Source organism: Pezoporus wallicus, unplaced genomic scaffold (assembly GCF_028554395.1).
Source record: "Pezoporus wallicus isolate ANWC-B61680 ecotype Strahan unplaced genomic scaffold, APGP_CSIRO_Pwel_v1 contig_3815, whole genome shotgun sequence".
Lineage (NCBI taxonomy): Eukaryota > Metazoa > Chordata > Aves > Psittaciformes > Psittacidae > Pezoporus > Pezoporus wallicus.
The window spans coordinates 2,252,501-2,275,155 of NW_026637911.1; the positions used below are offsets into that span (position 1 = coordinate 2,252,501).

A 22,655-nucleotide genomic window follows, 5' to 3' on the forward strand; every position below is an offset into this window, starting at 1 on the left:
ATACAGTACCTTAAAAGCCCTCTAAGCACTTTTCAGCCTTTGTGAGGAAGATACAGTTAACTGAAGATGATAACAAAGTATACAAAACCAACGGTCTTTGTGCCACGCAATCAATTCACCTTATTTATTAACAATTAAGACATCAATAGTAGAAAGTCATCCTAAATCATGCTCGTAAACATATCACATAAAATGATCAATTTTAAAGAATTAACTATATCATTTTAATTCATATTAAATAAGATAGGCATAAGTTTAAAAGCACATGGTGCATTTATTTGGGAATATCAATTTCAAAGTAAATAAAAGTTTCTTGGATCACAGAATTATATTCAACTTAAAAATATGTCACAGAAAGTTTCAATCATTTATCGGGCCATTTCAGTAAACTGAAAACTAAATTTGAAACCATGATGGTTAGCTGTAATTATAAGGTTAAAGACTGTAAAAAGGTAATTTCTACAAGGCAGGGATGCTCAGCCAATACTACTCGAACACTTCACAGTGACCGATCTTATTTGACATGAAGCTCATTTTCTTCTTTACTAAATCACTTTGTCAATTCCAAACATATTCCATCCGAAGTGAGCTATTAATAAGCATTCAGGAGGCAGAAATCAATAAGAAAAATGCTACTGAAAGCTTCTCCACGTCCCATGCTGGTTACTTTGAATGGAGTTCTGTAATACAGAACATCAATGAAGAGACATCAGAGCAGTGCCACTGATTTTATAACAAAATCATTTACAGACACTCTTTCGAAACGTCTGACATTTCTAGTCCCAACTGCTAGACTTGTTCGGATGAATCGGATGAATAATCTACAGCACAGAAAAGTTTATGAAGTTAAGACTGTCATGTGTCGCTGGCAAGAAAAGTGAACTAGGCGCACTATTAGGCAGAGTACCTTTCAACTCCGAGCCTCCAGCACACCTGTTTCTCAGTATGGAAAACAGCTCAAAAGTGCTGGAAGCCCCGCAAACGTCCAAGGCGGGTGTGCGGCTGCGGAGGAGCCGCGGAGCCACCCTGGGGGCCCGGCGCGGTACGGTATGTCCAGCCGCGTGTCAGCGTCCGGCGGGGCCCGCAGCCGGCGCGGCGCTACTCACCGGCTCTCCGCGGGAACTTTCTGGTTTTTCCGCCCCACACGCACACTTTCTGCGGTCCTCCGGTACTTACTGCAGCCCAGGCTCGGCATGCGGCTGTTCACACGCGTTAGAGGCAGAAAGTTGCTCAGTGGTACGGTGTTCGCAAAATGGTTTATGCTGCTCTCCCGGCGCTACTTCAACTTGAGCAACATGAGTGATCCCACTCCGAAACTCGGGGGAATAGCCTGAAGTGATTACGACGCGGCAGCAATAGCTCCAAAGGAGCAAAAACATGAGACAGTGAGGAGCCTGCTCACCCCGCGACAGAGCAACTCCTGCCTTTCGCGCCTATCCCCGGCCTCTCTCCCCATTCTCAGCCTCTTTGGCAAAGTTTCACCATTGAGTCCGCACTCTGGACCCCCCTTTTGCTCCCCACAGCAACCTCTCTCGCGTCTCCCAAGAACGAGATAAATAAAAGTCTGTTAGAGGGAGCCCCCCTCAGGAAACTTACGTTTGATCTGCCTGGGTTTGCTCTGTTTCCTTCGGGACATGCTGCTCGACTGCCGCTCCTGCCTTGCTCCAGGTACAGGAGTGGAGCTGGGAGGGGACAGGGGGTGGAGGGAAGGGTGACAGATCAACAGACGGGATTCATAGAGGAGCCGCTGGCCGCTTTGAGAAGCGAATTCAAATGACAGAAAAACGGGGAGAGGGAAAGAGTGTGTGCGTGTGTGACGAAGGAAGAGGGGAAGACAAACGGAGATCGGGGTGGGTGAGACGGAGAGTGAGAATGAGGGGAGAGAGAAGCAGAAAGAACGGAGGGAGGGAGCAGGGAAAGAAGGGAGACAGAAGAGGAAGGAAGGGAGGGAGGGAGGGAGGGAGGGAGAGAGGGAGGGAGGGGAGAGCTCGGCTCCTCGCTCTCTCTCTCCCTCTCTCGCCCGCTCTCCGCCGTTGCCGTGTCACCGCTCCCCGCACCACACCGCGCTCCGCTCCGACTGACAGGCGGCAGGAGGTGCTGGCGAGGGAGGGGGCGAGGGAGGGGCTTTCCGGGACGGGGGGGCGGAAAGAGGGGGGCGTCCGTCCGTCAGGCTTGACGGGCAGCGGCTGCCACCAGCGACAAATCCGCATGCAAATCGCCCGCTGCCTCCGGGGCACGGGGCGCTGAGGCGGGAGGCTTTGATTGTCCCGGCGCTCGCTGCCAGGACTCCCGGTGGCGGGGAGAGCTGCAACTTTCCTCAAAGAGGCACGGAGCAGAACGGGCGAAGAAACTCCCGGCAGGCAGGCAGGCAGCGGCACGGGTCCGGCAGTCCGCCGCGGTGTCCTGGCAGAGCCGGTCGCCTCGGCCTCAGCGCTGCCCCTGGGAGGAGCAGGCGCTTCCTCCCTCGCGGGCCTCTGGCCCGGGAGATCCCGCAGGGTCCGGGGTTGGGCGGGTTTCAGCCTGCCGCGGCGGAGCGCTGCCCGCGGCGGGGGTTGCACGGCCGCACGATCCCGGCTTCTCCTCCCCAGTGTCGCCGCGGTCCGCCCTGCCAAGCGGCGAGCGCTCTTCGTTCGCGGCTGTCCGGCCGCTTGCACCCGCTCGCGGCAGCTTGCGGGTCACGGGGAGCACCGGCCGTGTGGTCATCGCGGTTTGACCGCGTGATCCATCTCTTTGACTTTCAGATGAAAGAGGAAGATAAGCCGCCTAACTGCCTAGGCTTTAATTAGTTTTGCTCTTCTAAATAGCGATAATAGCGATTTTTTTTTTTTTCTTGCCCAGTAGAAACCAACGTCTGACGCTTCTGTTGCTGTTACCAATTAAGTGTTTGACAAAGCTAAACCATTAGGAATGCTTATGTTTACAGTCTGCGTCTTTAGGACAAAATTTCTCTTGAACATTCTGTTTTGATGACTTGAGTCATCTCATTTACATACATAGCTGTAAATGATGTGTTATGAACACTAAGTACCTCATTGTATTGCTTGGCATTTTATGCCCTGTCCAGTTTCTCAGTGTTGCCAAACAACAACTTTGCAAAAATCTTGGGGAATAAAAAAAAACCAACAACCCAACCACAAAACTCCACAAGAATCAGCCTGATTTCACTGGTGCCAAGTAAGGACACTTGATATCGAAACATCTTTATTACTATGCTTCCAGAAATTTCAGATCTGACACATGAATGTGCACAACACTAAGTGCTTTTACAACTTCACTAGCAGGAATTAAATGATTTATGTTCAGGTGAACTGTTGAGCATTTCTTTAACTCTTGCCTCTGTGATCCAAATACTCTCAATAGAAACAGTTTTAAGCTTAACCTCTGAAAGCATTCAGTGATTGTTTGGCCAATATTGCGAAAGTCTTCATATAAGTGGCAGAAATTCTAACACGGCAATTCACTAATTTTTTCATCATATTATGTTAGAAAATAATGCTTGTAAATGATAAGTGAATTTACAGATCCACTTTTTTATTAAAGAGAACATGACAGAAGCTGTGAACTGTATTAAAATTTGCGGTTCAGATACTTTAAAGAATCTGAGTAAATGATAAATCTTTTCCATTTAGCTGAAGTGATTGTGGTGTGCCAAATTTGTATTTCAGTTTCCTTCCTTGGGGTGTGGGCTCATGGTTAACTACCAATGTAACAGTGGTAGTGTTTTCAAGAAGACATTCTATGGCAATAGACAAATATGATTACAGTCCACCAAACAAAAAGCTTTGCTACAGTTTTCTTGCAGAATTAGACTCAAACAGGGGCTTGAATGGATGAGACACCCACCTTTCAAATAGAAGTTAATGTTTGGTCTTTGCCCGTTCTCACCATTCTTAAATCTCAGTCCAGTTCCCTAATCAGAATTAGAACTCTCTTCCTTTCATATATGCTGACCATCCATTTCTGTTTATTTTGTTGCTTGCCTCCCACGCAGTGTCTTTAGCCTCAACAGGTAGTTTGACAGATACCACCTCTAAACCTGCTGTTTAAATGTAAAAGAATGGAGTTGAGTACCCTGTTTCCAACATTTAGGAAATATACAAACTGCAACTTTTAAAACATTATTCAGCCACTGTAACTTAGAAATTAATACAATATACGTGGTATAAACCATAAATAAATGACAAAACAGCAATGCAAAATGAAGCAGTGCTAGAGTCAGTATCACAAGTGTTTATTCTTACATACTGTTTAGTGTAAATTACATAAGAGCATCGTTATTATGCTGACTCCTGCTTTCGTAAATATTTAAGCAGTAATGTAAGGTAAGTTACATATTTTGTCTATTGAAAAGCATTAAGGCTGTATTCTGCTTTATCAGCTCAAAAGAGGGCATATAAAAAACTTGACTATTTGGAGAGATACACTTGATCCCTTAAAGGATTATTACACTTAGTAATTTCAATATTCCAGTGTATTTTGGACTTGTTTACCTAAAGTTCAAGAAGTTGTTTATGAAATCCAAAAAGTAACCTACATATGCCTGCTGTTTTGAAACTGAATTAATGATGTAAATTAACAATCAGTTTTCCCTGAGTCACAGAGGAACTTTCACTTAGCGCATTTTAGTACTGCATGAAAATTATGCATTCTCTTTAGCAGAATGAGTATCACATATCATATCCCAGATTAAAAAGGAGTTCTAAGCAGGCCATGCCTAGCAGCTGAGGCTATGCCAGAGCACAGCTCAAGCACTGCCGATGGTCACTGAGGATGGGTTTTTGCTGAGCTGATCTCCAGTGCTGTTTACTGGGAGCTGTTTCCGATAAGCAGTGTGGGCAAGGGCACTCTTTTTTGGTGGGGCAGAGGCCTGAGTCACAAAATAAAAGAATCATTAGGGTTGGAAGGGACTTATGGAGACCATCTAGTCTATCTCCTCTGCCAAGGCAGAGTCACCTAGAGTAGGTTACACAGGAACGGGTTCTTGAGTCATACAGACACAAGCTGAGTGGTGTAGCTTTCCTCAGGGCTCAAGAGTAGGCCCAGCATTTTCTTTTAGCCTCAGAGAGAGTCATTCAGAAAGGATCTTTTAAATCTTACTAATTACCTCTCATCCCACCTCCCCAGATGCATAATTGTCTAAACTGCAGTAACTAGACTGATGCCCACACCAAGGCTGCAGTGTTTGTGGCTCTTCAGGTTCACCTGTTGGATACTGCCTGTAGCATCAGGCTGTGGTCACAGTGTGCTTTGCCAGCATGGCCTGGGAATGGTAACCTGCAGTGGGAGGGCAACTACATCATCTAGGCATGAGGGCAGGGGAAAGAATGTCTCCAGTATTTATACTGAAGGAGTGGTGGATGTCTGTCCATCCAAAAGCTGTGGGTACAGACAGATAATTAGAAATAATGGAGTAAGAATAGTTTAAAAATGTAGCACTCTTCAACCAAAATAATAATTGGATGTGAGCAGCAGTGGTATAGGCTCATTTCAGAAGACATGTGCTTTTAGTTAATTACAATATCTCAAGAAGAAGAAAATAACCTCTACAGAGGCTCACTTAATCATCTCGAACTTCGTCATTTCCAATTGTCTGCAACTTACTAAGATTCTAAAAAGATTTATATAAGCCCTCTAACTGAATGGTTATCACAGTTCAAAACTTAAATTCTTGAAATGCCTGTACTCTGGCAAAGAAACTAGGAAAATCGCAGCTGAGATTTCAATGATTTTCAAGTGTTAGCAACTATCTTACACATAGATAACATGCATACTTTTGAAAACAATGTCCTTTGGAGAACACTCTGATTTTTTTTAAAACAACTTTTCCATTCCTTCATTGAGAAGAAGAAATACTAAAATACTGAAATAATAACTTCAGAATTATCACATAAATCTGGATTCAGGCTATTGTATACAAAGATATTAATATATAATGAAGATATCCCAAAGTTTAGGCAGCAGTTGAATTGCAAGAAAATATGTTTGATTTCTGGGATGTGCTCACAGTCAGGCTCTTACCATGTAATGTTAAAAAAAATAAAGCTGCAGAGGTTCTCTTTGGCTCGTAGGTTTTGGTATCCATTGTAAAGACTTGGATTCTTCCATGATCTTAATCACAGTGTTTGGTTCTTCAGCTGTGAATGAAAAAGAATAAAAGGTGGTATTTTCCCAAGTATTATCCATTTACAGTATTAGAAAGAATATACTGCCTTTCTGTAACTTGCCTTGGTCAATAGTGAAGTAATTAACTAGACTGACCATGAAATTATTATTGCTCAGAATTAATATCCCTATAACATGAATACAGGACAACTGACACCTTTCCCAGCTATTTGAAAAATCTCATTTATTCTAATTTCATAATTTGGAGATTTCCTGTGTGGTCATGCCAGATACAGTCAGATTGTAAGACAAGAAAACAGACAAATCTATACCGGAGCAGCTGAAAGATGATCAGTCTGAGCCTTAAGTTTAGAAGTAAAGCTTCCTCTGACTTGAAATAAAGAACAAAAAGCTCTACCAATATGTGTCTTGATGACACAAAGGAAAAGTGCTGCAAGGCAGATTCCTCACATGCAGAGGAACCTACAGAAGATCTAGGGATACCCAAAGAGAATGGTTGTGACCAATGGATATGTATTGCCCTTTCAACCAGTCCTGTAAACAAGTTAGAACTGAATTACTGCTACATTTTTTGTGAATGTTTTACTCCCTAGGAGTGATCACAACCTTACAGTGAAGTTCCTGGCTGCAGGATTTCAATGGATGCAACAATGTAGGAAGCCAGACACACAGAGTGCTGGAATCACTGCTGAGTCAGACTTCATGTTGATAGTCCAGACCTTTGCATCCATTCTGGGAGATCTGCCAGTGTTTAGAAGCCAAAACCCATGTCCACTCCATATGGAGAAGGAAGAATGGCATAGAAATAAATGGTGACCTCAGAAACTTTCTGGATTCCTAAGCAGACTCTTCCTAAAAAGGGTAGTCTCTGGATTTGAGTTCATTTTTGGTTGGTGTAAAGCTTAGTATTTTCTTGGTTATTAGTTTCCTGTCTCTATTCATGTATTTATTTAGAGCAAAAATCACTGCTCTCATTCAATAGTTCAGTTATGCAAGATACTTTTCGTCTCACATTAAAATTTATATCTTATTTGTTATCCAGAAATAGTGACAGATTATTCTTCATTTCCTGACTGGATGCTCTCTGATATTGCTCAGGTAGACTTATGGATGAACAAACTTAGTCTACCAAACTGCTCAGACTTTTCTGGGCAACTTTAAATCAGAATCACAGAATAGCCATCATAATTCTCTTCATAATAATGTAAAATACTTTTGTACAGGATTGCAGTAATACCCTGGAAAAATTTGCATTTACTTCTGAAAAATTATACATACAAAACAGATCCTAATTTTGACATCCATGTTCTCCTTATAGAAAAAATATATATCAAGATCAGCAAAATTCTACTGCCAAAGACTTGCACAAGCTAACATGTAGTATGCCATGCCTTCAGCTGGAAAAGAAAATTCACTAGCTGTGGCTTAGCTAGAGAAACCTTTTTGATTAAAGAAAGCTAAAAACATGGATGCATGCTCAGAATGAGATACTGTATCACACATATGGCAGCATCTGGAGTGTGGGATGGAAGGAACAATGACTTGTGAGGAAGTACTCCTGGATTCCTCGGTTGTCTGAAATGCAGCCCATTCACCCCTACTGCTTACAGATGGCCAATGAAAACTTAGAAATATACTGACACGTATATAATACCACACCGCATTGCAAATTTCAGCCAGGAGCAAGACTGTGAAGCTCACAGCAGCAGTAACTTACTGTTTTCACATGTGCATTGCCTTCAGACTCCAGTTTTGTTACAAGTCAGAGGACTTCTCTGCATTCCTTGACCTTACCCTCCCCAGGAGTATACTACCCTTAGCACAGTCTGGGCTTCTGAGAGTGGCACATGTCTCAAAGATGCAAACAATAACATAGCTTGAATTTACTTGCAGCTTCTGAGCACAGAGGGAGGAGTTCAGAAGAAAATATAATAAAAAAGGAAGAAAAAGGCAAAGAAGAGTAGAATAGCAGAAACCAAGGGGAAAACAGAGAGCAGACAGCTCTTGTGCTTTAAAAATCTTCATTTCTATCTTTATTTCTTTTTAAATAAGCCAACAGCAGTATTTCATGTAGACATAGTGAACACTGAAAAGATAACATTAATATTGTCAAATTACTGTTTAAGACTTTGGAGTGCAACTTTTGTAAACTAGTGACATGAGTATAAAGTGCAGTTTTAGTTGCAGATCTTGAACTAAAATAACATTTTCTCCTCTCCTTGGTCTTCCAATCCATCATAATTGTTATGTAGCATCCTTCTGAGGAGTGATTTGCAATGTCCTTATTGCACATAGCCAAATTAGATATTATAGGCATCTCAGTTTGCCCAGTTTCAGTGATGGAGGTTGCATATACGCTAGCATCTCATACATAGAAGCATACATAGGAGCAACATACATAGATGCATAAGCAAGAGTTGAAAAATATTAGAAACCTGGAAACATGTATGATGATCCCCCTGTAGGTGCAGTGGTACCTAGAACGGATCTGTCAGTTTATTATTATGGCTTTATAATCACATTCATCAGCTTTTGAAACCCAGTTTTTTCTTCTGCTATATACCCATCTAAGTAATATTCTTACAGAAATGCATAATGTTAGATGGTAGAGTCTATGGTATAATCTGTACTTGTGTCCTATCTGTTCCTCATATTGTGCAAATGAGGCTTCCTCCACTCAGAGCAGTAACATAAGCTGTCCTCTGTATGTATCAGAATAGGTATTGTATAACAATTTAAGGAATACATAAAACTATGCATCATCATCATAAATAGGAATAAATAATTAAACCTATTAGAAAAGCCTCAAAGTCTTTGCCAGCATAGCATCTCGTTTTGAGATTTTAGGTTCCTCTCAGTAGCATAGATACGTTTTGTTTTATTAGGTGAGTGTTCATAATTTATGCAACTCTTCAATTTGTGCCATTATCCTGTAAATAGAATCAACTGCATTAGGAAGGAAATCTTACCATGCAGTCTTTCAAAAGTGGGACCCCTAAGGTTTTCCACCTTCAGAATGAGACGCTTACTTTGCACAGCAGACTTAGTAAAAGACCAAGAGGCTGAAGAACAAAGGGAAAGTACAGTTCAGAGTCATTCAGTAATCTGTAACCCCTTATTATTTTGAGAAAATTGAAAAGATTTTTTAAGTCTACCTTTACCACAGTAAAGCTAAATTATTCTCAAAATTTGTTGATTTAAATATATTCTTGATTTTGCTGGTATTAGCAGTATACATGTTTATCTCCTTCATGTTTTATCTGCTCACAATAAAATTTAATTCAAATTCTCCTCTTCTCCTTAAATCCACAGCTAACACCAAAATTCAAATAGAACTGTAAAAGGTAAAAGTATAACTACAGTTTTCTGAAGTGTCTCAGTAACTTAGAATCCCTTCCAGTCTTCCTTTTTAATCCCTCTTGAAAATGAAATTTAAAGTTTATCAAGCTGCTTCCAAAAAGGTTGCTTTAGAGACAATCCTTTGACTGATACTGATAGTTAGGAATTATAACATAAAAAAAAAAGAGGAAATCAGAGTTCTCAATTGTTTCCCAGTCACTGATTTTAAAAGGATTAAGGTGGAAGCTCTCCAACTAAAAATCCTGAAGGATAACCACTCCCTAGCTGTTTCCCATCAGGCACCCAAGGGACAATGTTGACCTCAATTTCATGAAATCTTTTTCATCAGTACTGTTGAGTGTAGAGCATTTTTGTAGTGTTTTCCAATCACAGAAACAGAGTTCTTTGCACACACTGATGTAAGCAACTGAGTAAAGTTAACTGTCTGACCTTTCTTTTATGTCTGTTGGCCCAAAAGAAAAAAATGCTAGTCAAATTCATATAAAATACTGATTATTTAATACCTATTATTAAGAATTCTTTACATTACATATTAAATTCATGTTACATAACATATCCACTTCATACTCACAAGTGAAATTCTTATCAGAGTTCTAGGTTCCCTCTGCAGCAAAGTGACCAGACATCTGTGTATACGTAAATTAACCTCTCTTAAAATAGATAGCCAGATATAAGATAGCTAAAGATTACTTATATTGATTCTATGAAAATAGTATTTTATTGACATTTTATTGACCCTGTTTTACTCATGAGTGTGCAAATACTGAAGTTGTTGTATGGGGATCAGACCAGAAGTCTCTATAGTGCAAAAGGCTGTTGCAAGGAGCAATAAGGAATGAGGAGAGCTACATTTAGGTGAGAGCAAGCAGAGCAATGAGGTGAGGTGTCATGATATGACAGGGAGAAGTCACTACTGTAGGGCAGTTTTGCCAGCCACACAACATACTGCTTGGACAGCATGTGACTGGAGATATTAATGAGTTGGTCTCAGGCCTGTGTTGCCAATTTTAGGGGGCTACTGACGAACCCAAAAGTAGGCCATAGCTCTCTGTTTTTTCTTGTCCATATCACTAAACACTAGAGGCTCTTTAAATCCTGAAGTGCAATATTTGGCTTTTGCCATAATTTAGTTTAATTCTTCTATGAGAAATGTAATCTATCCCATCAGCTGTATTTCTAGCATTGTCCTGCAGATCAAACTCAGCAGACCATATTTACTCTCATTGAACTCAGCTAACTTCAGTTACTCACTGTCTGTAACAAAACCACAGTTCACTGCGTTTGGTCTTTTACATTTCCTTGAATTAGATATTATTTCATGAGTACATCAGCTGGATACCTAACTTCTAGAGTATGTCTGAGCATGACATTTCTACAAATCTGTTTACTCCTGAGTCCAGAACACTACTTCTTAACTGCCACTGGTAAACAAAAAGTATACTATTGGTACACAGTATTGTGGAGGATAGCTTCATTTACAGCAGATACTGTTTGCAAAAAAAGCTGATGACATTTTTGCTTCTGTGCGTTGCAAATTTTTTTAATAGATTTTAACCTAACTGAAGCAACAGTGCAACAGTACAACAGTGAGAATGCCAATGGTGGCTCCAGAGGCTTTATTTTCACATTATAATAGTGAGTGTATTTGTGTATATAGTAAATATTTTAGATTTCTTCATTCAAATTAGATGCCCTTTTTATGGAAATAGTCCTATAATGAGCACCAAACAATCTAATCTATGGATCCTGTACTCCTACTTGTATTTTCCTTGTTTTTGGACATTGACCAACAACATCCTAGATAGATTTTTGAAATGTGATCCTTTCCCCAAAGGTTGTTGCCTTGGCCACTCTCTGGATGGATGGATTTCTTGACTCTCTTGACTCTCTTGAATGGTGGATTTCTTGACTCAAATAGCCACAGATGAGCCTATTTATTGAATGAGCTTTTTGCACTTATTTTAAATTCCCTTTCACTCACTCAGTAGGACTGATGCAAATAAAAAGGGCAAGATTTAACATGACAATGTTGCTCCTTAGTCTCTGATTCCCTGAATTACATACTGGAATAATGAATGCAGAATTTTTGTACTTATTTTAATTTGGCACGTCTCATTATTTTTGTTAGATCATTAACAGTTCTTCTTCCATTTTCTCACAATTTTGCTTCCAAAGTCCTTATCCAACATTTTAGCCTGTATATCATCTATGTGAGATTCCATGTTGTTTCTGTACTGAGAATTTCAGGATGACAGAATGGAAAATTTACTTCTCTTAAGCTAGTGAAGAAATCAAACCATTTTTCTGTATTTTGTCATTATTCTTGTAATTATACTCATGTATTGCTCCATGATGTATTCTGTGCTGCTGATGTTTATGGTACTTGAACACCTGGTTTATAGGCTGTCTTTTCTGCTTCTTAGGAAGCATCTGCTTGTGATGATAAAACAAGATAATTGCTGTTCTAATGGGTTCTTAACCTCTTACCTTGTCCTGTAAAGTGAAAAGTGTTGCTTGAGCTATTGATAAGTACAAGTAGATTTACTACAGAAATAGATCATAATGAAATCTCCCAAGATGTATTAGTTTTTTTCCAATATCTTTCATTAGTGTGAAGTATAAAATTTCTTCCAAATTAGAGACTGATCAACAATTTTTAGTAGCTATACATCTAAATACTACATGCAAACTATGTTTTCAAACAATGCCTAAAAATAGAAATGGATGTGAATTACACATGGTTACTGTACATAGAGCAGTTGAAGAAAGGGTAGTAACAGATTCTGAATTAATTTTCTGAGGCATTGTGAGTTTATACCTATAAAACTCATATCACAAACCCTTGTGGCACTAGGACACATTATGGCTTTGGGACTATTTAGAGTTTTGAACATTTTGAGTCATAGTGAATATCCTCACAAGCAAGTGGAAAAGCAAGACTGAGTCTGCAACTTGGTGGAAGTATTTGCAGGAAACAGTTTTCATTTTACTCACTGCTTCAGAACATGAATATACCAACATCGAAATGGTTGACTTGTTTCTCTTAAAATGCAAAACATTTCAAAATATACAGCAGAAAACTGGTGGAGTAGCTGTCAAATGGTTTAAAAATGAAAGTGCTACCTAGACATCTCCTTGGTTTAACCCTTTGGCAGGTGAGGTCAGACCAACTTTTTATTACCTTGCCCAAAATGTGGGTTGTGAACCTTTTTCTTTTTCTGTACATGCTTACTGTATAGAAGATTGCCAGAAAAAATATATATGCAAAATTAATATTTCTTATTCCCAAATGACACCTAATGGGTGACTTCCACCATCTATCAACTCTAATTCATTCTGCCCGAAGAGATATGGGCCTACAGCATCCAATTCAACAACAGATACAGCAATGCACATATTTAATTAGCCTCCAGCCTATCATTAGGCCTGGGGTTTGGAAAAAATGCCTCTGGATGTGAGATATGGGACCTGCATGAAGAACCATCAGGGTCTACCTCATGTAAACAGCACTTTGGTCATTTGAGAGGCAGAGAAAAAAGTATGTTGATAGGCATGCCTTGTTTTGTTACCTACTCATCACCTCATATATTACATTAGATTTCTTTTTACTTATATGGTTCTCTCATCTACCTTTCATTTCTTATCAGTATTTGTTAATGTATCTCTCTTGTTCTGTTCAACTCTGTTAAACTCCTTGCTCTGGGATGTTAACCTTTGTCCTGTGCACTGCAGTATGAAAATAAAAAACATTTCAGTAAGTGACAGAAAGTCGGGTAAACCAAGGAATGCCTTAGGAATAGTGCTGATGAGAACCAAGTGTGTTGTACTATGACTAAGATATTGTTAAGAGATAACACTAGGAAAAATGATTCAATAAAAGATAGTATATAAGAGGCAGTAGTGGCATAGATTTCTAGAATGGAAAGTTTAGGCTAGTAATCAAGAAAATACCTGTCATGGTGAGATTTTACATAATGAAAGTTTCAAAAAATGATGAAGCACATTCATTTATAACTTCAGAAACCAGACTGGACTGAAAAAAAAAATTATTTAGATTTCTTGCATTTCAACTAGATGATGCAATTAGGCAGTCCTATTTCCAGAGCATTTAACTGTAAGAAATCTACGTTCTGCTAAAATACACAGCTAGAAACTATTTAGTTTAATTTTAATATTTCATTTTGGGTTGTATACATTTCATTAAAATACCTACATATGGAAAAAAAAACACTTTGAATTGAATATAAGAAAACAGAAATTCAGTTCAAGCAGTTGCAGTTTTTAAATTTCAGAGCAAGGCATTTATAATGAGTTGATTTTAGAACGCACAGGTATGCATATACTAAATGCACCCAGTAAAAAAACAAAGCACCAGAGGATATCCTTTATGACACACAGCAAGTCCAGTTCCAGTATCTCCCTTTTACAGGAACAATTAATCAGTGTTTGCCTGTTCAGAACAAATCCCCCTGTTTTCCAAGAGTATTGTAGTTCTTGAAATCATCACTATTTTGTACTGTCTGTTCTGAAATAAGATAGCTCATACACAACTATAGACTTCAAACATTTTATGTGATCTGAATCTCAAACTGAAGTAATAAACAACGATCTACAAGCCAGCTCAGTTTCTGTTTCTCCAGCTGATCTCCTGCAGCATCTTCCATTTTCAAATTGCATAAGAAAGTCTAAGAGCCCAGTTCTCCTCTGTGAAACTAATCCCATATCTCCCTTAAACTTCAGTGATGGCAGTAGAAGGTTTTGAAAATCAGTTCCTTATGTTAAAACTGTACAATCTTTCAAACTGGTAATGGAATACAGATCTTCATCCTGAATCAGTTCATGACGTCCCTGTATCCCAGTGGCAATGATGCTAAGCTGCTACCAGAGATTCGTAAGATCACTGAAACAAATGCTTTACATTATTACTTCCTGGTATTTATATAGCTCATGCTATATATATATATATATATATATATATATATATATATACACACACTTCCAAAACTTTCCTTATTCTCACATGAAGCTAAATGACTTCATAGAGAGCAATATATTTCACTCAGCACAGATGATGTATTGCTTTCTTGTTAGGTTTCCTTACTTGAGATGACTTCTCTGTCTTATAGCCATGACTAAATCTCCAGCTACAAAATGAATTTTATTAAATCCAACTACTTGACCTTGTCAACTAATGTCCCCAGACGCCTCTTGACTACCATTTTCTATGGGCTTCTAAGAAGAGGAGCTGGAATATTTATACCCTATGTCATGTTCTCTGCTCTCAATAGCTACATCTTCTCCAAAATCATTATTAAAATTAAAAAATTATTTAGAAGGATGGACTTTCATCCCTTTCAGGCTGAGTTATATTACTTAAAATGATTTATTTTCTTAAGCCATTATATTTCATCCAGATGTTACCTTGTCATGCACATCTCTAAGACAACTGTTTAGGACCTGTATTAATTCTTGTTGAAGTAAAATTGAAATTAAAAATAGTTCTAAGTGAAAATTAGATTGCCTCAAGATGTAAAATTATTATTTTAGATGCTATTTAGCAGTCACTAATCAAATGCTTTTAAACAGTGGCTTTATGATACAGTATCATTTTGGGGTGTGAAATTACAAACTTTGCTTATTCCAACAACGTATTTAAAATGCCTTGAATTTCATCCAATACAATCCATAGTCCCATTCTTCTGCACTAGAGTGACTTTGCTATCAAAACTTGATGGTTCAAAATCAATTAAAAATCTACAGGGATACAATTTCTTTATTTAGACTAATGTTTAACTATATTTTCTTACTCTGAGCTATGTAAAGAAATGTAACATAGAATCATAGAATGGCTTGGGTTGGAAAGGACCTTAAGATCATCTAGTTCCCACTCCCCTGCCATGGGCAGGGACGCTTCACCCTAGACCATGTCACCCAAGGCTCTGTCCAACCTGGCCTTGAACACTGCCAGAGGTGAAGCATTTACCACTTCTTTGGCAACCTATTCCAGCACCTCACCACCCTCACAGTAAGGAACTTCCTCCTTATATCCAACCAGAACTACCCTGTTAAAGTTTAAACCTATAACCCCTTATCCTAACGCTACAGTCACTGATAAAGAGGCCCTCTCCAGCATCCCTGTAGGCCCCCTTCAGATACTGGAAGGCTGCTATGAGGTCTCCACGCAGCCTTCTCTTCTCCAGGCTGAACAGCCCCAACTTTCTCGGCCTGTCTTCATATGGGAGGTGCTCATCAATAAAGAACTGTGGCAATTAATTCATTTTCTTCAGTTAGTTATAAAACTTCCAACCAATGTTTTATGCATAGTTGCAATTTAGTGATGAATATACATAAACCTTGATTTAATATGATCAAAAAAAAGGTGAGCTAAGTGAAGGGGCACCAAAAAGAATGTCCAATTTAAATTATGACATCAAAAAAAAAGAAAGTATGCAAAATTGACTGGAGACTTGAACAAAGTTTCCGGTCATGACAGCCATAAGGTTTTAGAAGGTCTTTCAGCAGTAGAAGTGAATACAGGTATTATAACAGGTTTAGGGGAAACAAATGTTTTCAGAGATGGGTCATAGAAGAGAGTATCTGTTATAAGAGGGGATTTGGCATAACAATTTTAAAATTTGTTTCAGTTATATGCAAAATGTATGTAACTGTATGTCTCAAACAAAAATATCATAGCATTTGTGACAGAACAATTTATACTACTTAATTCTACCAAAACCTGAGGGAGAATAGTTTAATCTCACGCAAAATTTCTCCATCATTTGGTACATGCTAAACATCATAAAATTCCAAAATCCTGAAGAACACAAATTTACAGACTTTACCTGAAGTGGTCATATTATATTGGGTTCATTCCTCTGCTGCACTGAAGCAAATACGGAGATAAAGATTCTTTTATGCCTCTACCAGTTCAGCACCATCCTTCAGATAAGAACCCAAACCAGCCCTCAGCACAAAGCGGGAGAAATCACAGGAGTGCTCTTACGTCTGACAAGTAGAACAAAACACTCAGTACCCTCTGTCAGCCAGAGCTGGAAGAGCATTCCATGTTGCACCCGTCCCTGCTACACATTGCCTCCAGGCATCACAAACTGTCTGAATGGATGTAAATATCTCCCATCCCTGAAGCTGACAGAAAATGAAGTGTTCTATAAAGATTGCTTAGATTTTATGAAATGAAAACTTATGGTCATTTTAATTCCGTCCAGGAGTGGCGAATGGCATTATAGGACCTTACAACTGGTCCTTTTGTTTCCTGCAGCACACTATTTTCTATGTTTTATAAAACACACATACATCAACACACACATCTCCCAAGTGTGGGTATGCATGTATGCATATATTTACACACATATGTGTTATAGCCACAAATGTGCATGTATACATACTGAATTTAAAAAATAAATCCAGAAACTCATTAAATGATGGTAATCCAACTGAAAAGTGGTACTCATTATAATCTCATCACATTATTTTAATATTAAACTCTCTCTCTTTGATTTTATAATGTCAAGTTTGATCTTGCACAGCTGAGGTACAGTATGTTGCCTCTTTCTGTGAACTATCCTCCTATCTATTTCCTAAGCTGTTGTTCCACACTTGTAATCATGTTATTTGAGTGCCTTATGTATTCTAAAAATAACCATAATAGAAGTTGCATGTAAGTGCAAGGTGAGAAGTGATGAACAGGACAGCAACACAGCACAACCGATCATACTGAATGTAAATGGGAGACCAGACCACACTGCACAGCAATAAATGATTATTATTACTGCCATTTATAAAGAACCTCAAGGTGCCAGAAGCACTTCAAAGTACACACAAAGAGACATATTCCCTCCCATAAAGAGTCCACAATCTAGAAACACTGCCAGGCTCTTTCTTCTTGTCTCATAGGAGTAAAACAAAATAGAGGAAAACGGTTTAAGCACTGCATTATATTGGATTATGCTTAAACCTACACTGCATCAACAAAGTTTATTCTGTCCCCTCTTACTTTTTTGCCGCAAAGGAAGGAGCCATACCAGTAGTTTGGGACTTGTTGAAACTCAGCTTGCAAGATATCAGTGATTAAACTCGACTGCATAGCTACAACTTGCAAATGAACTTGAATGAACATAAATCTATTTTGCATGTTCATCACAACTTGAACTAAGTCAAACTTTCCCTTCCTGGAGTCACCATTTCCAAATGAGATCTCCAGCAAAACTTTCCTTTGGCTCCCAGCCAACTGCCTGCACTTGTCTACAAGTGTGTCCTGCAGCCACAGACCCTTGAACAATGGGAGTTCAGAAGTTTCCACAAACAAAACTAATCCATCATTTCCATAGCAATTGAAAGTACCCTCCATAAAAGCAATCAGGAAACAGTTCCTGAAGAGGAGTATTCCCTTCCACAGAATTAGTACATCAATTCCTCTCCCAAACACATACATCCCTAATCAACTTCTCTGCTGCAATGCTGACCCTAACATTAAACACTACTACAGCTGCAAACAAGGTAAATGTAAGCAGGGGTGAGCTAAAACCTTAGAGCTCTATGGAAATTATATTATAAAGATACCATACATCTGAAAGCCAGTAAAGGTGAGCACAAAGACAAGAATCTGGTATATAATGATTAAGAATCTTTACTATATGATTTAAATCCTCTGCATTACCATATCACATAAAGTTCATCAAAAGTACATAATCCTTTTCTGTGATGATACTTTACTTTCTTATGCTGCTAGGTAGGTGCCAGGACAAAGTCCAACAGCCAAAGGAGAATAGGAATTAAATCTGACTCCTCTGAAGTTAGTGGAATCTCTGCTATTTACTTCAGTGGGATCAGAGTCTCACCTTGAACATTAACAATATAAATTCAATTCTTTGGAATTGCTCAAGGGTTAAAGTTCTATTTCAGCAGGAAAAAGTAAAGCTAAATTTCATTCTTACTGAGAATGGACTGTTTTCTGTCCAAATGCCATCTATATCAAACTACAATAATAGAATATTTTCTTTTTCTCTAAATTGATTTTTAGTCTGATTTTTGCTCATCTATATTTTTCCTCTTCATATACTCCACAAGCTGAGAAAAAGGTGAAAAGGCAACTTATTGGCATGAAGTGATGAAAAGTAAAATGATTTTGAAAGCACATTTCCCTTTGAAATTTCAAGTAACCCCTTAAGTGTTCATGAAAAAGATTAGAAAACAAACAGAAATATTTGTCTCCCTTTAGTAATTTTATTTGTACATGTAATAAACTGTCTTTGAGGTCACTTTTACTTTTTTCAGGAAAAATGAGCTTTATTTTTCCAAGAATACAAGACAGGGTTGTGTCATTCTCAGGAACTGTTATGGGATTTCATGTGCATGCTTACTATAAGACACTGGAAAGCAGTAATTATAGCATATTTCAGCACATCCTTGACACTAAGGAGATTGCAGGTGACTGAGAAGAGAAACAAAAGAGTAAAATGCTGCATTTAGGTCCAGGCCATTTGACTCCAAATATCTGGTTTTGTCTGCAGATATTTTCTTTTTTTCATTTCTCTCCATTTCAGCAAAACTGTGGATTTTCTTTTTAAAACCAAAGTAGATGATTTTTAATTTTAATTCCCTTCAAGAAAATGTGGAAAAATCTAAGTGAAACTGGACAAGAACACGGGCTCTGAGCCTTCTCTCTTTTGTGGCTTCTCTTGCTTCTACAATTCTCCACATGGGAAAGTGGCAAGATGAATCCTCCAACCTCTGCCTCCCCTTCGCTCTAAAGTAGAGAAACTGGAAACTGGTCGCAGCCTGAGCCAGACCTTCCAGGCAGATAAGGTAGCACTGAGGGACCACTGCCTTGAAGGCAAGATCATCCAGGTCTGATCCAGGCAATATGAAAGCACTAAGGCCCTCATGGTCAAACACAGTGAGGTTTTCCCAGATGGCAAGGTCAGGACACTGGGCAATCCATTTACGGGTTCCGGTTCCCACTCTTAGAAGAATTTCACAGAAACAGTAAGCTAAAACAGGGGAACCTGGAAGCTGGGGACCACCAGCAGATGGCAAAGCGAGATGCCCTGTGGGCTGCCAGGAAACTTCTTGGGTTTTGTTGGAAACCTATTTGACAAACAGAGGAGTCATAAGAAACATTGCAGTTTTGAATGTCAACTTTTTTTTTTCTTTTTTCTGTAAGGAAAACCTAACACCTTGAAATAATCCTAACCAGTTTCCAAAGGCATGAGAGAAAATAAGTCAAAGACAGAATATACTTTGAAGAGCTGCATTTTGTAGTATGGCCCCAGCTTTTCTTGCACGCATGTGTGCAGTGACAGAATGCTGTGGTGTGCATGGGTAGGGAGTGGATGGAGACCAACGTTGTTGTTGTAAGCATTCTGCATAATTTTCAGAAAACAATTAGTTATAGGTATGAATGTCAGCAAGAGGTTGTCACCTCATCTTATTTACAGAAGGAGCAGTGACACCTGCAAAATCTGTATGCTCAAAACAGCCACTAGAGGGGAATTTGCAGTCAAGCAGGTGAGGTTGGTTCCAGGCTCCAGGTCACATCTTCAAAGTGTGATTCCATGGTAATTAGGTAATTTTTGTATTTATTTCTGTAGCATGTATCAGTAGACTTGGTATGTCAAAAAGAGAGCATATATTATTGCTTTTGGCTATAATAACAGTAGAGACCTGCATCTACTTTTCTTCCAAAATTTCCCAAATGGAAATTTACTTCTTGCTCAGTCTAGCAGTAATGCAATACAGGATTTTATTAAAAGAATTGAATGTGACTGTCAACTGACAAAGCAGCAGTATTGGATATCTTGTGCTGGAAAGTAGAAATAATGCTGCATGGGAAATATCAATATGGATTAATCTATGGGCCATGGATTTGACCATTTATTAAATTGGTTTTAGTTGTATAATGTATATTAAAGTGAGATAAATTCACAATTCACATTTCATTGATTTAGCTAAGTTCAACTGAGAATTTGTGGTGTTGTTTTGTGTGTTTATATTTGACTGTTTCTTCCTAGATGCTTAATCAGTGTAAGCTTACACAGCCAATACAACCTGCTGTGAAAGCTTGGATCTTTAATACCATACCATAAGCCATGCTACTGAGGTAGAAAATTTACTGCTGGCCAGAAAAATAAAAATACCCTCAGTTCAAGATTATGAAGTATATTTCGAAAAGATCTCCAGCTGGTCTTCCAGCTAGTTGGTTTCAAAGAGGGTATCGTTGGTTTCAAAGAGGGTATCTTAGACATAGAATAAAATAATGCAATAATTATTTTTTATTGTCTTTTACTATTGAATACCTATTTTTCATTTAATGGGCTAAAGTGCTGTTGTTATCTATCTTATACTAAGTATACCAGTTTATAACAAAAATATTATTGAGTATGATGACAACATACTAAAAGTCACTGTGATCCACATCTCCCTTTAAAACACATAGTTTGATTTTGCTATTCCATATGTATCAATGGTCATTTTAATGTTGAGTGGCAATATGTAGTACCTTTATAGAAATTACTTCCCATTAGCCAGTTTTCACATAATATTATAAAAAACAACATGATGAAGAAGCAAAGAATTGCACCTATCCGGACTAACAAAAATGTATCTTGAGAAAAGCAAAAAATACAACTACTCAGCTAACTTTGTGTTCACACTAATGGGGCCGTTTACCACTGAAAAAAGCATGGTTCTCACAGTTGTGCTTGTAATAAACAAGGATATCATTTTAAGTAGACTTTGTAGTTTAAATGTATTTAAATTATTATACAGAAATCTGCTTTGCATTGCTATCCATAGGTTAGCAGCAAGATTGTACAAAGACATAATGACAACATAACTGCCACATTGAAGGGAGATGAAATACCCCACTTGATGGCATTTCTGCCTACTTCAACTGTGCAATGCCTGGAATTCTATATTTGGTCAATTTCTGTGAATCAGTGCGTCCAACCCAATTACTTTTCCTAGTAGCTGGACAGGGAAAATCAGAAGTAGATGGAACTCTTAATTAGTACATCTAGAACCTAAAAGCTCCTCTACAGCAGCCTATGAACTTCCTAGCATAACACTTGTCATGCATCTGTATATGGAAATTTCTGATTAATTTTGGCCAAGACACAGAGGACGGGTATCAGAATGGTGACTGGAAAAAGGATAGTAAGGGGAAGGGATATATACAGAGAAAACTTGTGGCATAAACACAACACGTAGGAAGTCAAGGAAGAGGGCCAAGAGACCTGCGTGGCTAAACAGGGAATTGCTGGGTATGCTCAAGTGGAAGAGGAGAGTTTACAGGTCATGGAAGGAGGGGCTGGCCACTTGGGAGGAATATAAGGCTGCTGCTAGAGGATGTAGGAAGGCAGCTAGGAGGACTAAGGCATCCTTAGAATTAAACCTGGCAAGAAGGGTCAAGGACAGCAAAAAGAGCTTTTTCAAATACATGGCAGACAAAACTAACACCAGAGGCAATGTAGGCCCACTGATGAACGGGATGGGTGCCCTGGTGACAGAAGATAAAGAGATGGCAGAGTTACTGAATGCCTTCTTTGTCTCTGTCTACTCTGCTGCGGGCAGTCCTGAAGAGCCCTGTACCCCTGAGACCTTAGATGAAGTCAGGTCGACGGAGCGGTTTGCCTTAGTCGATGAGGAATGGGTTAGAGACCAGTTGAGCAATCTGGACATCCATAAATCCATGGGTCCAGATGGGATGCACCCGCGGGTGCTGAGGGAACTGGCGGAAGTCATTGCTAGACCACTCTCCATCATCTTTACCAAGTCTTGGGAAACGGGAGAGGTGCCTGAGGACTGGAGGAAAGCAAATGTCACTCCAGTCTTCAAAAAGGGCAAGAAGGAGGACCCGGCTAACTACAGACCGGTCAGCCTCACCTCCATCCCTGGGAAAGTGATGGAACACCTTATCCTTGGTACCATCTTAAGGCATATCAAGGATAAGAAGGTTATGAGGGGCAGTCAACATGGCTTCACCAGGGGGAAATCATGTTTGACCAATCTCTTAGCCTTTTATGAGGAAATAACACGGTGGATGGATGATGGCAGAGCGGTGGATGTGGTCTACCTTGACTTCAGCAAAGCATTTGACACAGTCTCCCACAGCATCCTCACGGCTAAATTGAGGAAGTGTGGACTGGATGATC

The 22,655-nt window shown here is 39.1% G+C and overlaps 1 protein-coding gene across 2 annotated transcripts in view; it reads right to left on the reverse strand.

Annotated features, from left to right (window-relative positions):
• Positions 1-2,044, reverse strand: part of ZFPM2 (zinc finger protein, FOG family member 2) — a 308,698-nt gene extending 306,654 nt beyond the window's left edge. For both annotated transcript variants that reach the window (XM_057408222.1, XM_057408221.1), the window contains exon 1: positions 1,597-2,044. In XM_057408222.1, the coding sequence (XP_057264205.1) occupies positions 1,597-1,636 (40 nt within the window). In that variant the 5' untranslated portion in view covers positions 1,637-2,044. The remainder of the gene's footprint in view (positions 1-1,596) is intronic.
• Positions 2,045-22,655: the final 20,611 nt, after the last annotated feature.